This window comes from Anomaloglossus baeobatrachus, chromosome 3 (genome assembly GCF_048569485.1).
Source record: "Anomaloglossus baeobatrachus isolate aAnoBae1 chromosome 3, aAnoBae1.hap1, whole genome shotgun sequence".
Classification (NCBI taxonomy): domain Eukaryota; kingdom Metazoa; phylum Chordata; class Amphibia; order Anura; family Aromobatidae; genus Anomaloglossus; species Anomaloglossus baeobatrachus.
In genome coordinates this window covers 228719896-228740381 of record NC_134355.1, presented here as the reverse complement: position 1 = coordinate 228740381, position 20486 = coordinate 228719896, and the positions used below count along the sequence as shown (strand labels likewise).

General features: G+C 43.9%; 1 protein-coding gene across 1 annotated transcript in view; it reads right to left on the bottom strand.

Annotated features, from left to right (window-relative positions):
• LOC142296314 (adenylosuccinate synthetase isozyme 2) overlaps positions 1-20486 on the bottom strand; it is a 354349-nt gene that overhangs the window by 168842 nt on the left and 165021 nt on the right. The window contains exons 4-5 of the mRNA XM_075339753.1: positions 18254-18304; positions 16762-16828 (exon numbers count right to left, since the gene is read on the bottom strand). Coding sequence (XP_075195868.1) covers positions 16762-16828; positions 18254-18304 — 118 coding nt within the window. The remainder of the gene's footprint in view (positions 1-16761; positions 16829-18253; positions 18305-20486) is intronic.

The window sequence follows — 20486 nt, the reverse complement described above, 5'->3', positions numbered from 1 at the left end:
ACCAGTGTTCAGCAGCATGACATTAGTAGTACAATACCAGCAAGCTGATCACAGCTCACTGCCACTGTCAGCAATGTTCAGAGCACTGCAGTGTGACCACACTGTTGTGCGCTGAACACTGAGCTCTGCTACAGCAGTGTAAGTCTCATTAAGACGTCCCTACATTACAGACATCAGAAGGAAGTTTAGACTGACAGAGCCAGGTATCTACTGCCATTATATGTGATACAGCCTGCAGAGATGGGCATCCAATTCCAGCGCATGATAGACTCTGTGCATCCAATCCCAGAGCATGATACATGTAGAATTGGATATAGAGCAGGGTCACACATTAAACCACTGCTCCTATAGATGTGGACAGAGTGGAGGAGGTCACATTAATATCATCCTGTGCGATACACTCCGCTGAGCCCTGTATCTAATCCATCATACGGTATGTAATACAGTACGCGTATCTAATCCAAGCATGCGATACTGTGTGCATCTAATCCCAGCTAATGATACAATGAGTAGCACAAACTAACCATCAGTGCTGCCAGCTGTCCTAGGTGACCGTCCACATCTGTCATTTTACAATCAACAAAATTGGTCTGTAGTGTGATCCTAAACTTTATCCTCCCTTATAATTTTGCAAAGCCCCAGGAGGTGGGGGAGGGGAGTGACCCTGCCCACTTTTACTGCAGTCATAATGTGAGCTACCTGTACACTAGGTTTCATACAAATTTCAGCAGCTGTTCCCCATAATGGGTAAAAATTGAAGATATAAATTTTTAAAATAGTTTCATGTATTGGCACATTCATGTGTGAAACATTCTCCTTAAGTAAAGTGAGACCTTGGAGTTAAAGGAAGTCAGTCACCAGATTTTTGCCACCTTGTCTGAGAGCAGTATAATGTATAGTAACATACATAGTAACATAAGGTCTTCCTTCAGTCTTAGAAACTATGTCCATCTAGTTCAGCCTATTTTTAGTGCCGCTGTTCTGCAGTGTTGAACCTGTGGAAGGCAAAAACCCACAGAGTAGAAGCCAAATTTTATTCATAGGGAAAAAAATGATTTCCAGACTCCTAAAACTGGGTCAACTATCTACCTGTAATATTACGTTATTCATAACCTTCTATACCAGACCTGGACAAGGGGCGGCCCGCGGGCCACATCCGGCCCGCCTACTCTCTGTGACCAGCCCGCCCGTCTTCAGCCGGTGCAGTGGAGCCGGGCAGGGAGAGATCCTGCAGGTCTGCACAGTAAGTGCAGGCAGCGGAACGCAGGAGTCTTTCCTCTGTTCCCTGCCGGCACTAATTGTCAGTGACACGCGCGCGCTCTGACGTTGTCAGTACTGCGCTGCGTGTGTCATTTCAAAGTTCCCGCCTGGCAGAAGAAGCAGCACAGCAGACGGAATAATTCATCCTGCACTGCAGGACCTGCGATGACGTCACGCCCATGTGACTGTGTGGGAGGAGACACAGGATGCCAGGCAGAAAGCAAAGATACTGAATCCTGAAGGAGATGTGGACACATGATAACTGGTAATAAGAAAAGAGGGGATATGAGGGGGAGGGGGGCTGCAGGGTGAGTGGCATATGAGGGAAGATGGAGTTGCAGGGTGAGTGGCATATGTGGGAAGATGGAGCTGCATGTTGAGTGGCATATGTGGGAAGATGGAGCGGCAGGGTGAGTGGCATATGAGGGAAGATGGAGCTGCAGGGTGAGTGGCATATGTGGGAAGATGGAGTTGCAGGGTGAGTGGCATATATGTGGGAAGATGGAGTTGCAGGGTGAGTGGCATATGAGGGAAGATGGAGTTGCAGGGTGAGTGGCATATGAGGGAAGATGGAGTTGCAGGGTGAGTTGCATATGTGGGAAGATGGAGTTGCAGGGTGAGTGGCATATGAGGGAGGATGGAGTTGCAGGGTGAGTGGCATATGTGGGAAGATGGAGTTGCAGGGTGAGTGGCATATGTGGGAAGATGGAGTTGCAATGTGAGTGGCATATGAGGGAAGATGGAGCTGCAGGGTGAGTGGCATATGTGGGAAGATGGAGCTGCAGGGTGAGTGGCATATGAGGGAAGATGGAGTTGCAGGGTGAGTGGCATATGAGGGAAGATGGAGCTGCAGGGTGAGTGGCATATGAGGGAAGATGGAGTTGCAGGGTGAGTGGCATATGAGGGAAGATGGAGTTGCAGGGCGAGTGGCATATGTGAGAAGATGGAGTTGCAGGGTGAGTGGCATTATCCGTGGTCCTCTCTCTTTTGTATCCCCACCTCTATTCATTGGTAAATTGGGGCTACATTATTTTAGGTTTTATATTTCTTGTGGACCCCTTCCGGTCATAGGAAAGGTTGTTTAGGTTATGAGTGGCATATGAGGGCTGCAGACTGACAGAAGGATGTGAAGGGGTGCAGAGTGTTTGAGAGGGGTAAGTTGGGGTACAGGCAGGGTGAGATGTGGGCAGGGTGTGTGACATATCGGGGTGTAGTGTGTGTGATCTGGGGGGTGCAGGTTGTATGGGGAGCAGGGTGTGTGACATATGGGGGTGTAGTGCTTGTGATATGGGGGTGCAGGCTGTATGGGGAGCAGGGTGTTTGACATATGGGGGTGTAGTATATTACAGGTCTGCTATATGGCGGTGTATATAGTGGTGTAGTATATGGGGGTATAGTGATGTAGTATATTACAGGTGTACTATATGGAGGCGTAGTATATTACAGGTCTGCTATATGGAGGTGTATATAGTGGTGTAGTATATGGGGGTATAGTGATGTAGTATATTACATGTGTGCTATATGGAGGTGTAGTATATTACAGGTGTACTATATGGGGGTGTACTATATTACAGGTGTAGTATATGGGGGTGTACTATATTACAGGTGTACTATATGGAGGTGTAGTATATTACAGGTGTACTATATGGGGGTGTAGTATATTACAGGTGTACTATATGGAGGTGTAGTATATTACAGGTGTACTATATGGAGGTGTACTATATGGGGTGTAGTGATGTAGTATATTACAGGTGTGCTATATGGAGGTGTATATAGTGGTGTAGTATATGGGGGTATAGTGATGTAGTACATTACAGGTGTACTATATGGAGGTGTACTATATTACAGGTGTACTATATGGGGTGTAGTGATGTAGTATATTACAGGTGTGCTATATGGAGGTGTATATAGTGGTGTAGTATATGGGGGTATAGTGATGTAGTATATTACAGGTGTACTATATGGAGGCGTAGTATATTACAGGTGTGCTATATGGAGGTGTATATTACAGTTGTGCTCTATGGAGGTGTAGTATATTACATGTGTGCTATATAGAGGTGTAGTATATTACAGGTGTACTATATGGAGGTGTAGTATATTACAGGTGTGCTATATGGAGGTGTAGTATATTACAGGTGTACTATATGGGGGTGTACTATATTACAGGTGTAGTATATGGGGTGTAGTGATGTAGTATATTACAGGTGTAGTATATAGGGGTGTAGTGATGTAGTATATTACAGGTGTACTATATGGAGGTGTAGTATATTACAGGTGTACTATATGGAGGTGTACTATATTACAGGTGTACTATATGGGGTGTAGTGATCTAGTATATTACAGGTGTGCTATATGGAGGTGTATATAGTGGTGTAGTATATGGGGGTGTAGTGATGTAGTATATTACAGGTGTGCTATTGCTATATAGGGGTGTAGTGATGTAGTATATTACAGGTGTGCTATATGGAGGTGTAGTATATTACAGGTGTAGTATATAGGGGTGTAGTGATGTAGTATATTACAGGTGTACTATATGGAGGTGTAGTATATTACAGGTGTACTATATGGAGGTGTAGTATATTACAGGTGTACTATATGGAGGTGTACTATATTACAGGTGTACTATATGGAGGTGTAGTGATGTAGTATATTACATGTGTGCTATATGGAGGTGTATATAGTGGTGTAGTATATGGGGGTATAGTGATGTAGTATATTACAGGTGTACTATATGGAGCTGTAGTATATTACAGGTGTGCTATATGGAGGTGTATATAGTGGTGTAGTATATGGGGGTGTAGTGATGTAGTATATTACAGGTGTGCTATTGCTATATAGGGGTGTAGTGATGTAGTATATTACAGGTGTGCTATATGGAGGTGTAGTATATTACAGGTGTGCTATATAGGGGTGTAGTGATGTAGTATATTACAGGTGTGCTATATAGGGGTGTAGTGATGTAGTATATTACAGGTGTGCTATATGGAGGTGTATATTACAGTTGTGCTCTATGGAGGTGTAGTATATTACAGGTGTGCTATATGGAGGTGTAGTATATTACAGGGTATTGATCCAGGGAACTAGTCTGATTGCCGGATGTGGAGTCAGGAAGGAAATGTTTTCCCCATTGGAACTTGTTTGCCACATTGGGGTTTTTTTGCCTTTCTCTGGATCAACATGTTAGGCTACGGGTTGAACTAGATGGACTTAGAGTCTCCCTTCAACCTTAAAAACTATGATACTATGATACAGGTGTGCTATATAGGGGTGTAGTGATGTAGTATATTACAGGTGTACTATATGGAGGTGTAGTATATTACAGGTGTACTATATGGGGGTGTACTATATTACAGGTGTAGTATATGGGGTGTAGTGATGTAGTATATTACAGGTGTGCTATATGGAGGTGTAGTATATTACAGGTGTGCTATATGGAGGTGTAGTATATTACAGGTGTACTATATGGAGGTTTAGTATATTACAGGTGTACTATATGGAGGTGTAGTATATTACAGGTGTACTATATGGGGGTGTACTATATTACAGGTGTAGTATATGGGGTGTAGTGATGTAGTATATTACAGGTGTACTATATGGAGGTGTAGTATATTACAGGTGTGCTATATGGAGGTGTAGTATATTACAGGTGTACTATATTGAGGTGTACTATATTACAGGTGTAGTATATGGGGTGTAGTGATGTAGTATATTACAGGTGTAGTATATAGGGGTGTAATGATGTAGTATATCGGAGGTGTATTATATAGTGGTGTAGTATAATACAGGTGTATATGGGGGTGTAGTATATTACAGGTATATGGAGGGGGTGTAGTATAATACAGGTGTATATGGGGGGTGTAGTGATGTAGGTTAATACAGGTGTAGTATATGGAGGGGGTGTAGTATAATACAGGTGTATATGGGGGGTGTAGTGGTGTAGTTTATTACAGGTGTAGTATATGGAGGGGGTGTAGTAATGTAGTATATTGGGTAGAACTGAGGAAATTATATTAGTCCGGCCCTCTAAACCAATCCCAATTTCTCATGCGGCCCCATGGGAAAATTAATTGCCCACCCCTGTTCTATACTGTTACTAACAAGAAAAGCATCCATTCCTCTCTTAAATTCAGTGAGTTGGCCATCACCACTTCCTCAGGAAGAGCGTTCCAGAGCCTTACTGCTCTTATCATGAAGAACCCTCTTCTATGCTGATGTAGACATTTTCTTTCCTCCAATCGAAGAGAATGCCCCCTTGTTCTTGTCACAGTCCTTGGTACAAACAGATCATGGGAGAGATCTCTGTACTGCCCTCTGATATACTTGTACATATTTATTAGGTCTCCCCTAAGTCTTCTCTTTTCTATAGAAAATAGACCTAATTTTGATAACCTTTCTGGGTATTGTAATGCACCCACTCCATTTATTATTTTAGTAGCCCGCCTCCGGTGGTCAAAATTGCACACAATACTCCAAGTGTGGTCTGACGAGTAATTTGTACAGAGGGAGAATGATGTTTTCATCTCGTGCCCCCGGACCTCTTCTAATGCATCCCATCACCCTATTTGCTTTGGTGGCAGCTGCCTGACACTGGGCACTCCAATTTAGCTTCTTATTGAGTAAAGATGCCTCAGTCTTTTTCCATGTCCGATTTCCCCAGCAGTTTCCCATTTAGTAAGTAATCGTAGGATCTGTTTCTCCTTCCCATGTGCATAACCTTACACTTCTGTGTTAAACCTCATTTGCCATTTTTCAGCCCAATTCTCCAATTTACTCAAATCCATCTGTAGTTGTAAACTGTCCTCCTTTGTGTTAACTACCTTACATAGCTTTGTATCATCTGCAAATACTGATATTTTACTCTGTAAGCCATCCACCATTAATAACTATATTAAAAAGTAGGGGGCCCAATACAGACCCCTGTGGCACCCCACTAGTAACCCTGACACAATCTGAGTATGCGCCATTAATAACCACTCTTTGTTTTCTATCACTAAGCCAGTTACCTACCCATCTACACACATTTTCCCCGAGCCCAAGCTTTCTCATTTTACTTATCAATCTTTTATGTGGGATAGTGTCAAATGCTTTACGAAGTCAAAATAAATGACATCCAATGATTTTCCTCGGTCCATTTGAGAGCTTACATCCGCGTAGAAGCTGATCAGGTTAGTTTGACAGGAGTGATCCTTCATAAATCCATGTTGATATGGAGTTAAAAATTAATTAAAATTGGAATATTCCATAATGGTATCCCTTAAAAACCCTTCAAACATTTTACCCACAACAGATGTTAAGCTTACCGGCCTATAGTTTCCAGGTTCCCTTTTAGACCCCTATTTGAATATTGGTACCTCATTTGCTAGCCGCTAATCCAGTGGAACAGACCCGATTTCTATAGAGTCTTTAAATATAAGGAATAGAGACCTGTCGATTACATTACTTAACTCCCTTAATACCCGAGGGTAAATGCCATCAGGGCCTGGTGATGTCAATTTTAATGTTACTAAGTCGGTTCCACACGTCTTCCTGGGTTAGGCTAGTTTCACATATCCGGCTTTTCGCCGGTTTGACGGACGCGGCGCACGCCAGTACAGTATGATACAGTACAGTGGCAGCGCCGCAGCAGCTGGGTCACATGCTCCGGTCACATGACAGCATGTGACCGGCGCTTGTTGCGCTGCCAGTGTACTGTATACACTGTACTGGTGTGTGCCGCAACCGGCAAACCGGCGAAAAGCCGGATGTGTGAAACCGGCCTTAGGCAGGTAATACTTAATGGTGCGTTTACATTATCACTCTGCATTTCCCCAGGCATATCCTTTTCCTTTGTGAACACAGTTGAGAAAAAAGTATTTAAAACATTTGCTTTTCCCCCATCGCTCTCTATGATTTTACCCTCATTGTTCTTTAACGGGCCGACACCATCAATTTTAATCATTTTACTGTTAATATAATTAAAGAGTAGTTTGGGATTTGTTTTTCTTTCCTTAGCAATGAGTCTCTCAGTTTCCACTTTTGCTAAATGTATTTGTTTTTTTTACACATTTTATTTTTTTCCTCTAACACTTTTTAATGCTTCTTCGCTGCCTTCTTGTTTTAGCTTCTTAAATGCCTTGTTCTTATTATTTATTGCCCCTTTTACATCCTTAGCCACATTGGTTTTCTCCTCTTCCTAGCCCTTTTATTCCCGTATGGTATGGCTCGCTCGCAGTGGGTGTTTAATACGGATTTAAAAATTTCTCATTTATTTTCTGTGCTCCTATTTTTGAGGATATTGTCCCAATCAATTCGGCGAAGGTCTTCTCTAAGCTGATCAACTTAGCTTTCCTGAAATTCACCTTACTGAAGGACAAGTGGAATTGTATTATATTGTGGTCACTATTCCTTAGGTACCCATCCACTCGTACGTCTGTTATTCCATCTGGCCTGTTGCTTAAAATTAAGTCCAGAAGGGCTGTCCCTCTAGTTGGGCCCGGCGCAAGTTGGGACAGATAATTATCCTTGGTTACTGACAGAAACCGGTTTCCTTTCTGAGATGAGCAGGTTTCAGTTTCCCAGTCTATATCGGGGTAGTTGAAGTCCCCCATAATAATCACCTCATTGTGATTTGCTGCTTTGTCTATTTGTTTCAATAATACGTTTTCAGTGGTTTCTGTTATATTTGGTGGCTTATAACAAACCCCCCCTATGAGGATTTTATTATTAATTTTCCCTTTTTGTATCTCCACCCATAGAGACTTCACCTCATTTCCCTCTTGTATATCTTCTTAGTCTGGGCTTTAAACTGGACTTTATATATAGACAGACTCCGCCCCCTGGACTTTATATATAGACAGACTCCACCCCCTTTCTTTTTTTACGATCCTTTTTTTATTTTTACAAGACCTCAATTGTAGTGACTGCTGCTTAGCGTAATTTTGGTGAAAAAAAAATAAATCAGTTTTATCAGCAGTAGATCAACACTAGATGACTAGTAAACCTGCTTCCAGGTAACCCAACCATGCCCCCATTACCGATTGGCAGGTTTCAGCCTATGCACAGTGCACACCGAAAACGGCCGATGGAGAGTATGGAATAATTCAGAGCTCAGCATTCAGAGAACTGCAAGATTTGTCAAAGATAACCCTAAGATTATCTTTATATGAAAACGTTTTTCTATCTCTAGTAATACTCATATATATTATTTCCATGGGTTAAATTTTACCGTGAAATACTCGTTCATTCTGTTACGATATATGTTCAGTTATTTATTTGATCCACCTACAAAACTGCGTCATAGTCTAAGGTCTCAAACATGTGGCCTGCGGGTCGCATTTGGCCCCGGAGGCTGTTTATTGCAGCATGCAGACACCAAGACCCCGTGTGATTGCTGACCAGTACATGGGGCCACCGCCATCAGCGCTTTCCTTCAGGTGAATATAATTTGTGGCACTGTGCAGAGAAGCATGTCTCTACATATCTTTACTAATGGCAGCTGCCACGGCCAATCAGAAGCCAGTAGCTAACGTGGGAGTAATCTGATTGGCCGGTGGCTGCCAATAGTATAGATGTGATGAGAGCAGTGCCGCAAATCGTTCTCCAGATGGAAAAAGCTGATGGCGGCAGCCCCATGTACCGGAAACCAATTGTCATGAGGTCTAGGTGCCTGCAAGAAGCCGGTAAGAGGACACAGAGAGAACAGAGGTTAGGTGAGGAGAATTTCTTTTTTTTGTGTTCTTGAGAGGAGTTAAATTGCAGACTTGCTTGTTCTTAAACTTTGAAATCAAAAACACATTTAAGAGGGTTAAAAAAAAAAAAAGCTTGTGTCTTCCAATATACATACAGTGCTGGCCAAAAGTATTGGCACCCCTGCAATTCTGTCAGATAATACTCCGTTTATTCTTGAAAATGATTGCAATCACAAATTCTTTGGTATTATTTTCATTTAATTTGTCTTCAATGAAAAAATAAATAAAAAATTTGTCATAAAGCCAAATTGGATATAATTCCACACCAAACATAAAAAGGGGGTGGAGAAAAGTATTGGTACTGTTTGAAAAATCATGTGATGCTTCTCTAATTTGTGTAATTAACAGCACCTGTAACATACCTGTGGCCCCTAACAGGTGTTGGCAATAACTAAATCACACTTGCAGCCAGTTGACATGGATTAACCCCTTCACGACCGCGGGCCGTAAAATTACGTCCTATTTTAACGTGACTTAACGACCAGGGACGTAATTTTACGGCCTAAACTTCATTTGATTGCCGTGGCCATAGCAACGGCTTTCAAATGATGTCCCCTGCTGTTTCTTACAGCAGGGGACCTTTGCTTGACCCCAGGGGGGGTGGCATCGCCACCCCCTATCGACGATCGATGTGATTGGCTGTTCAAATCTGAACCGCCAACCACATCGATCGCACTAATTTCGGCAAAAATAATGCCCGAATTAGTGCGATCCTGTGAGATCCAGCTATGAGATGCCGCAGCTGCTGCAGCATATCATAGGTGGACCTCAAACATGCCGCCCCCAGCCCCTGCAGCACTGATTGGAGCGATCGTGCTATGACGCGCAATCGCTCCAATCAGTGTGCAGTGGGGCGGTCTGATCTGCCGGTGGCCGCCCTCCCCAGGCCTGTGCTGCTCTGGGGACCCTCCCCCAACATGGCTGCAGCGTGGAGTGGCTGGTACTTTTGGTACCACGCCGCCGCTGCTGCCGCCGCAGACGCCGCCTCTGCTGTCACCGCGCCAGCTCCAAAGGTAAGTATTGCGCTCCGGCGATGGCCCCTGCGCGCTCCCGTGAAGGCCCCTGCGCGCTCCCGTGAAGGCCCCTGCCCGTGCCCCCCCCCCGATCTGCCCCCCTACGCCCCGATCTGCCCCCCTACGCCCCGATCTGCCCCCCCCGGCATCCCGATCTGCTACCACCGCTGCTGCTGCAAAGTGAGTACTGTGCTCACTTTGCAGCCCGTGCGCGCTCCCGTGGTGCCCCTGCGCGCTGCCGTGATAGCCCCTGCCGTGCCCCCCCCCGCGATCTGCTCCCCCCAACCACCCCCCCCCCCCCCCCGACATCCCGATCCGCTCCCCCTGCGATCTGACTGCCTCCCCCATTATTTCTATTCTGCTTCTGCAGCTCCCTCTCCGGTCTCCCCCTCTGCTCTCCCCCCTCTCCCTCTGCTCTCCCCCCCTCCCCCTCTGCTCTCCCCCCCTCCCCCTCTGCTCTCACCCCCCCCTCTCCCCCTCTGCTCTCCCCCGACGTCCTCTTACCTGTCTTCACCGGCCTGATCACATCTGCGTCCATCGCTGGGTCCTTCCTGGGCATTCTGCTGATCTGCCTGCTGCTCCTGTAAAGCTGTCCATCTCTCTGCCATCTGTTCCTCTGCAGCTCTTCTGGTCAGTGATCCTCCTGCTAGTCCTCTGGGTACTGTGAGTATAACTTTTTTTTTTTTTTCCGTATCCCCTGTCCATTTTTACACCTCATCCGTCCGTGCGTCCCGCCAAGCGCTGATCAGGGATGCAGATAACGGATCGGCATCCCTGCTCAATTTTTGGCGTGACTTTTTTTTCCGTATCCCCGACGCTTTTTGTATCGCATCCGTCCGTGCGTCCCGCCAAGCGCTGATCAGGGATGCAGATAACGGATCGGCATCCATGGTCAATTTTTGGCGTGACTTTTTTTTCCGTATTCACGACGCTTTTTGTATCGCATCCGTCCGTGCGTCCCGCCGAGCGCTGATCAGGGATGCACATAACGTATCTGCATCCATGGTCAATTTTTGGCGTGACTTTTTTCCGTATTCGCGACGCTTTTTGTATCGCATCCGTCCGTGCGTCCCGCCGAGCGCTGATCAGGGATGCAGATAACGGATCGGCATCCCTGCTCAATTTTTGGCGTGACTTTTTTCCGTATTCGCGACGCTTTTTGTATCGCATCCGTCCGTGCGTCCCGCCGAGCGCTGATTAGGGATGCAGATAACGGATCGGCATCCCTGCTCAATTTTTGGCGTGACTTTTTTTTCCGTATTCACGACGCTTTTTGTATCGCATCCGTCCGTGCGTCCCGCCGAGCGCTGATCAGGGATGCACATAACGTATCTGCATCCATGGTCAATTTTTGGCGTGACTTTTTTCCGTATTCGCGACGCTTTTTGTATCGCATCCGTCCGTGCGTCCCGCCGAGCGCTGATCAGGGATGCAGATAACGGATCGGCATCCCTGCTCAATTTTTGGCGTGACTTTTTTCCGTATTCGCGACGCTTTTTGTATCGCATCCGTCCGTGCGTCCCGCCGAGCGCTGATTAGGGATGCAGATAACGGATCGGCATCCCTGCTCAATTTTTGGCGTGACTTTTTTCCGTATTCGCGACGCTTTTTGTATCGCATCCGTCCGTGCGTCCCGCCGAGCGCAGATCAGGGATGCAGATAACGGATCGGCATCCCTGCTCAATTTTTGGCGTGACTTTTTTTTCCGTATCCCCGACGCTTTTTGTATCGCATCCGTCCGTGCGTCCCGCCGAGCGCTGATTAGGGATGCAGATAACGGATCGGCATCCCTGCTCAATTTTTGGCGTGACTTTTTTCCGTATCCCCGACGCTTTTTGTATCGCGTCCGTCCGTGCGTCCCGCCGAGCGCTGATCAGGGATGCAGATAACGGATCGGCATCCCTGCTCAATTTTTGGCGTGACTTTTTTCCGTATTCGCGACGCTTTTTGTATCGCATCCGTCCGTGCGTCCCGCCGAGCGCAGATCAGGGATGCAGATAACGGATCGGCATCCCTGCTCAATTTTTGGCGTGACTTTTTTTTCCGTATCCCCGACGCTTTTTGTATCGCATCCGTCCGTGCGTCCCGCCGAGCGCTGATTAGGGATGCAGATAACGGATCGGCATCCCTGCTCAATTTTTGGCGTGACTTTTTTCCGCATTTGCGACGCTTTTTGTATCGCATCCGTCCGTGCGTCCCGCCAAGCGCTGATCAGGGATGCACATAACGTATCTGCATCCATGGTCAATTTTTGGCGTGACTTTTTTTTTTTACGTATCCCCGACGCTTTTTTTTATCGCATCCGACCGTGCGTCCTGCAGCGGCCGATCAGTGCACTGCGTTTGAAAAGTCAAATGGCGCTCCTTCTCTTCTGAGCCCCGCCATGCGCTCAAACAATTACTTTCCACCACATATGAGGTATCTGCGTACTCAGGAGAAAATGCACAATACATTTTATGGTGCATTTTTTCCTGTTACCCTTGTGAAAAAAAAAGCTACCTAGTTGAAGCAACCATTTTGTGGTAAAAAAAAAAAAAAATTCTTTTCACGGCTCAACGCTATAAACTTCTGTGAAGCCCCCAGGTGTTCAAAGTGCTCACCAAACATCTAGAAAAAATATTTGAGGGCTCTAGTTTCCAAAATGGTGTCACTTGTGGGGGAGCTCCACTGTTTAGGCACCATAGGGGGTCTCCAAACGTGACATGGCGTCCGCTAATGATTCCAACCAATTTTGCTGTCAAATGGCGCTCCTTCTCTTCTTAGCCCCACCATGCGCCCAAACAATTACTTTCCACCACATATGAGGTATCTGCGTACTCAGGAGAAAATGCACAATACATTTTATGGTGCATTTTTTCCTGATAGCCTTGTGAAAAAAAAAGCTACCTAGTTGAAGCAACCGTTTTGTGGTAAAAAAAATTTTTTTTCTTTTCACGGCTCAACGCTATAAACTTCTGTGAAGCCCCCAGGTGTTCAAAGTGCTCACCAAACATCTAGAAAAAATATTTGAGGGCTCTAGTTTCCAAAATGGTGTCACTTGTGGGGGAGCTCCACTGTTTAGGCACCATAGGGGGTCTCCAAACGTGACATGGTGTCCGCTAATGATTCCAACCAATTTTGCTGTCAAATGGCGCTCCTTCTCTTCTGAGCCCCGCCATGCGCCCAAACAATTACTTTCCACCACATATGAGGTATCTGCGTACTCAGGAGAAAATGCACAATACATTTTATGGTGCATTTTTTCCTGTTACCCTTGTGAAAAAAAAGCTACCTAGTTGAAGCAACCGTTTTGTGGTAAAAAAATTTTTTTTTCTTTTCACGGCTCAACGCTATAAACTTTTGTGAAGCCCCCAGGGGTTCAAAGTGCTCACCAAACATCTAGAAAAATTATTTGAGGCCTCTAGTTTCCAAAATGGTGTCACTTGTGGGGGAGCTCCATTGTTTAGGCACCTCAGGGGGTCTTCAAACCCGACATGGCGTCCGCTAACAGGTGCAGCTAATTTTGCACTCAAAAATTCAAATGGCGCTCCTTGCCTTCCGAGCACTGCTGTGTGTCCAAACATTTGATTTCCACCACATATGAGGTATCTGCGTACTCAGGAGAAAATGCACAATACATTTTATGGTGCATTTTTTCCTGTTACCCTTGTGAAAAAAAAAGCTACCTAGTTGAAGCAACCGTTTTGTGGTAAAAAATTTTTTTTTTCTTTTCACGGCTCAACGCTATAAACTTTTGTGAAGCCCCCAGGGGTTCAAAGTGCTCACCAAACATCTAGAAAAATTATTTGAGGCCTCTAGTTTCCAAAATGGGGTCACTTATGGGGGAGCTCCATTGTTTAGGCACCTCAGGGGGTCTTCAAACCCGACATGGCGTCCGCTAATGAGTGCAGCTAATTTTGCGTTCAAAAATTCAAATGGCGCTCCTTCCCTTCCGAGCTCTGCCGTGCGCCCAAACAATTGATTTTTACCACATATGGGGTATCAGCGTACTCAGGAGAACATGCACAATAAATTGTATTGTGTACTTTCTCTTTTCTCCCTTGTAAAAATGAAAATTTTATGGCTAAAGTAACATTTTTGTGTTAAAAAGTAAAATTTTCATTTTTTCCTTCCACATTGCTTTGGTTCCTGTGAAGCACCTAAAGGGTTAATAATCTTATTGGATGTGGTTTTGAGCAGTGTGAGGGGTGTAGTTTTTAGAATGGGGTCACTTTTGGGTATTTTCTGTCACCTCGGCCTCTCAAAGTCACTTCAAATGTGATGTGGTCCCTAAAAAAATTATTTTGTAAATTTTGTTGGAAAAATGAGAATTTGCTGATGACCTTTGACCCCTTCTAACTTCCTAACGGAAAAAAAATTTGTTTCGAAAATTTCGCTGATGTAAAGTAGACATGTGGGAAATGTTATTTAGTAACTATTTTGTGTGACATATCTCTCAGATTTATGGGCATAAATTTTCAAAGTTTGAAATTTGCGAAATTTTCAAAATTTTCGCCAAATTTCCTAAATTTTCACAAATAAACGCAAAAAATATCGGCCTAAATTTACCACTGACATGAAGTACAATATGTCACGAAAAAACAGTCTCAGAATCGCCAGGATCCGTTGAAGCGTTCCAGAGTTATAACCTGTCAAAGTGGCACTGGTCAGAATTGCAAAAAATGGCCCGGTCATTAGGGTGTTTTAGTGGCCGGGGGTGAAGGGGTTAAAGTTGACTCAACCTCTGTCCTGTGTCCTGGTGTGTACCACATTTAACATGGAGAAAAGAAAGAAGACCAAAAGAACTGTCTGAGGACTTGAGAATCCTAATTGTGAGGAAGCATTAGCAATCTCAAGGGTACAAGTCCATCTCCAAAGACCTGAAAGTTCCTGTGTCTACGGTGCGCAGTGTCATCAAGAAGTTTAAAGCCCATGGCATTGTGGCTAACCTCTCTAGATGTGGAAGGAAAAGAAAAATTGACGAGAGATTTCAACGCAAGATTGTGCGGATGGTGGATAAAGAACCTCGACTAACATCCAAACAAGTTAAAGCTGCCCTGCAGTCCGAGGGTACAACAGTGTCAACCCGTACTATCTGTCGGCGTCTGAATGAAAAGGGACTGCATGGTAGGATACCCAGGAAGACCCCACTTCTTACCCAGAGACATAAAAAAGCCAGGCTGGAGTTTGCCAAAACTTACCTGAGAAAGCCTAAAACGTTTTGGAAGAATGTGCTCTGGTCAGATAAGCCAAAAGTAGAGCTTTTTGGGAAAAGCCATCAACATAGCATTTAGAGGAGAAAAAAAAAGAAAGCCATTCAAAGAAAAGAACACGGTCCCTACAGTCAAACATGGCGGAGGTTCCCTGATGTTTTGGGGTTGCTTTGCTGCCTTTGGCACTGGACTGCTTGACAGTGTGCATGGCCCAGTGTGAGAAAGCTGGGTCTCTCTCAGAGGTCATGGGTCTTCCAGCAGGACAATGACCCAAAACATACTTCAAAAAGCACTAAAAAATGGTTTGAGAGAAAGCACTGGAGACTACTAAAGTGGCCAGCAATGAGTCCAGACCTGAATCCCATAGAACACCTGTGGAGAGATCTCAAAATGGCAGGTTGGAGAAGACACCCTTCAAATCTCAGGGACCTGGAGCAGTTTGCCAAAGAAGTATGGTCTAAAATTCCAGCAGAGCATTGTAAGAAACTCATTGATGGTTATCGGAAGCGGTTGTTCGCAGTTATTTTGGCTAAAGGTTGTGCAACCAAGTATTAGGCTAAGGGTGCCAATACTTTTCTCTGGCCCATTTTTGGAGTTTGTGTGAAATGATCAATAATTTTATTTTTGTTTTGCTCTTTTGTGTTTTCATTGCAAGCAAAATAAATGAAGATAATACCAAAGAATTTGTATTGCAATCATTTTCAAGAGGAAACTGAGTATTATCTGACAGAATTGAAGGGGTGCCAATACTTTTGGCCAGCACTGTATACTATACAGGGGGGGGGAAACAAGTTGTACTTTGAATGGCCCTAATAAGTAATCATGTGATTTGCTGAAAAACAAAAAAAAAAAATAAACAAAAACTATGCACAAGAAAAGGCACAGTTGTGCAATTTGTTTTAAATTTACAACATTCATTATGGAGGTGGGGTGGATACAAACCTTTTAGATCGACATTAAAAATTTTTGGACACTTAAGGCAGGCAAAATAACTGTATATGTATATATGTGTGTATTTTTTTTTTCCTTTTTTCTCAACAAGAGCCGGTTGTTTCTAAACTTTGATAGGTCGGACTTTTCCAAATATGGAGAAATATCACGCAAGCCAAACAAATTTATATATATTTTCAATTTTTTTTTTTCTTACTCTTCACTGTACCTTGTAGTCTCCTTGGGGGACTTGAAACGCCAATCCCTTGTACCAGAAACTGCATTACAGTACTGCTGCATCAAAGACATTACTGTTTGCTATTTCTTATTATCAAATTACATCTAGTGTTAAGGGGTTAAATGTCATTCCATTGTGAGCAGTACTCTTTAAATAAACAATGAACAGTAAAAAAAAAACTCATCATTCAAAAGTATAGCGATGTCAAAACATGAACTAGCAACTGTTAACACAGATATACAACACAATAGTAAGCTGACAGATAAAATTAAAGTAAATTTCTCAAAACATGATTTGCCTTTGTAAAATAAAACAGTTGTGCTATTGCAAGACTATACTTCCCATTACAATGTATTGTATAAAAACTGATAGAGATTATATATAAATATTAGTGTCCATACTTCTTTCCAGCTTGTTCTTGTCTTTGCTGTTCTTGGATACCATCAGCGGCTTGGTGAAAGTCAAAAACTGTATATAAAAAAAAAAAAAAAAATAATAATATGTAAAGAAGATGTAATGTATACAAGTTCAATGCTTAAATCTAACTATTGTGATGTTGGAGGCTTAAAGTGAACAATGCTTACTCAATGTACACTCAACATTTAAGATGCAACACCTTAAAACAGACCTGGGCAAGGGGCGGCCCGCCTGCTGTCTGTAACCAGCCCGCCCGTCTTAGCTGAGAGTTGGAGGCGTGGCCTGATTTACGATTTTATGCCTCAGCCCCACTCTCACTGCCAAGAACTATGTATCCCGCAGTGCAGTGATAAGCAACGGCCATGCCCCCACTCTGCCGGTCACGCCCCTCTGGATGCTGATCACAGTCTCTGGATGCCTTCCATGGCATTATGCTGCTAGCCACGCCCCCTCTATGCTGGACACACACATTGCCTTCCTGGTCCCCTCTTGCTGCTCTCTTGATGCTGACCACGCCCTCTTTGCCTGCGCAGTCTACCCAGGATCCTCACGTGACCGACTCATCTCCACAATGACCACTTCAAAAACGTCTGTTCTGCAACTGAGGTAATGTGCACCAGTAGCAGCAGGGAGAGTGCAGAGTGCCTGCAGGAGGGAAGAGAAGCACTTGTGTCTTCTCAGGTCCCCCTGTGCCTGCAATAGAAGAAGCAGGCACACAGGGGACTCAGAAGGCAGTCAGAGGAGCCCTCAGGCTCTGCTGCTGCAGTGCTACCAACCTGTGCTCTCAGTGCCACCACAGTCAGTATGTAAACCCCACTTGCCACCATGGCCAGTAAGTATGCCCCCCCACAGGCCCCAGTAATGTCTATGCCCCCCACTGACCCCAGTAAGGTCTATGCTCCCACTGACCCCAGTAAGGTCTATGCCCCCCACTGACCTCCATATTTTCATTGAATCTTTGCATTCTTTAACTTTATGACGGGATAGTATATATACTATATACAGTATTGGGTAGAACCGGGTTAATTATATTAGTCCGGCCCTCTAAAACCATCCCAATTTCTCATGCAGCCCCATGGGAAAATTAATTGCCCACCCCTGCCTTAAAAGGAAAAGTCATGAATTATACAAATCAAAAGGATTGACATGTTAATGCAAATAAAAAAAAACGAAAAAAAAAACGGAAACTTTTAATTCATCTTGATTGATTTAGTATCGATTATGAGCACTAAGCCCAGACATACTCCCGTTGGGTGGAATCATTCTAACACAATCAGTCTGAGATTATAGATTTAGCAATGTAGCAGTGCTGAGAAAGCTGTCCCCACCCACTCTAGCCTCTCTATAAACAAACATTGTACCTAGGCAGTGAGATGCTAATCATTGGAGGGGTTGTGTCGGTCTACAAGGTTTGTAGTGTTTGTAAGCTCTTTGTGTGCCAGAAGTTATGACAAACTTCCAAGATAAGCATCTTACCAATGTGTGCTCGATCAGAGATGGTTAGCCTGTCTTCCCAGCCAGCCAGTCCTGAAGGAAACAAGGATACCAATACAATATTTAAATATCAGTAGACCCATGTGAAATACACAAAATGCTTTAAAAAAAAAAAAAAAAAAAGTACAAAACCGTGGGGAATAAACAAAAAAAAAAAAATCATGCAAATTACAATAAGCAAATTTGCATATGTGGTGTTTACAGCAAACTGTATTTACAAACAATTATTCCTGGAACTATTCCTGAGTCCATGCAGTGATTTCCAAGACTGAACCATGCCCGTTTTTAAAGGAAATCTGTCATTAGGATCAACCCTCCTAAGCAGTCTATATGGGCTTGTAGGTCATAGAAAGCTGACTAAACGGATACCTTGATATCTGTGCTTAGATGTCTTATTCCAGGGAAATCCATGATTTGCTTACAGGTAAATGAGCAGTTCCAGACAATGGGCCGGACACTGATCTGTACCTACCACAAAACAGTAGGAATTAACTGTTTTCTTACAAGCACATTTGCTGCAGCTCTCACAGCTTTGCTGTATTGTAACACTTGCTCTCTGAGATGGAAGCTGAAAGGAACCTGCAGATGTGTCAGTTAGAATCACACACCGCTCTGCAGTGATATCACCCATCACGCTGGTGCAAAATAAGCCCTAGAGGCAAATTCTCAGGAAGATCTGAGTCTGGCCCATAGCCTGGAACAGCTCATTTATACAGTGCCTTGCAAAAGTATTCGGCCCCCTTGAATTTTTCAATCTTTTCTCACATTTCAGGCTTCAAACATAAAGATAAAAAAATTAAATTAATGGTGAAGAATCAACAAAGTGGGACACAATTATGAAGTGGAACAAAATGTATTGCTTATTTTAAACTTTTATAAAAAATAAACTGAAAAGTGGGGCGTGCAATATTATTGGTCTCCTTTAAGTTAATACTTTGTAGTGCCACCTTTTGCTGCAATTACAGCACAAGACGCTTGGGATATGTCTCTATCAGTTTTGCACATCGAGAGACTGCAATTGTTGCCCATTCTTCCTTTGCAAACAGCTCGAGCGGAGTGAAGTTGGATGAGAGCGTTTGTGAACAGCAGTTTTCAGCTCTTTCCACAGATTCTCGATTGGATTCAGGTCTGGACTTTGACTTGGCCTAACACCTGGATACATTTATTTGTGAACCATTCCATTGTAGATTTTGCTTCATGTTTGGGATCACTGTCTCGTTGCAACACAAATCTCCGTCCCAGTCTCAGGTTTTTTGCAGACTCCAACAGGTTTTCTTCAAAAATAGTCCTGTATTTGGCTCCATCCATCTTCCCATCAATTTTAACCATCTTCCCTGTCCCTGCTGAAGAAAAGCAGGCCCAAACCATGATGCTGCCACCACCATGTTTGACAGTGGGGATGGTGTGTTCAGGGTGATTAGCTGTGTTGATTTTACACAAAACATTGTTTGGCATTGTGCCCAAAAAGTTTAATTTTGGTTTCATCTGACCAGAGCACCTTTTTCCACATGTTTTGTGTGTCTCCCAGGTGGCTTGTGGCAAACGTTAAATGACACTTTTTATGGATATATCTTTGAAAAATGGCTTTCCTCTTGCCACTCTTCCATAAAGGCCAGATTTGTGCAGTGTACGACTGATTGTTGTCCTATGGACAGACTCTCCCACTTCAGCTGTAGATCTCTGCAGTTCATCCAGAGTGATCATGGGCCTCTTGGCTGCATCTCTGATCAATCTTCTTGTTTGAGATGAAATTTTTGAGGGACAGCCGGGTCTTGGTAGATATGCAGTGGGATGATACTCCTTCCATTTCAATATGATCGCTTGCACAGTGTTTCTTGGGATGTTTAAAGTTTTGGAAACCTTTTTGCAACCAAATCCAGCTTTAAAAATTCTCCACAAGAGTATCACGGACCTGCCTGTTGTGTTCCTTGGTCTTCATGATGCTCTCTGTGCTTTAAACAGAACACTGAAACTATCACAGAGCAGGTGCATTTATACGGGGACTTTATTACACACAGGTGGCTTATATTTATCATCATCAGTCATTTAGGACAACGTTGGATCATTCAGAGATCCTCAATGAACTTCTGGAGTGAGTTTGCTGCACTGAAAGTAAGGGGGCCAAATAATATTGCACGCCCCAATTTTCAGTTATTTTTAAAAAAAAAAAAAAAAAAATTTAAAATAAGCAATAAATATCGTTCACCTTCACAAT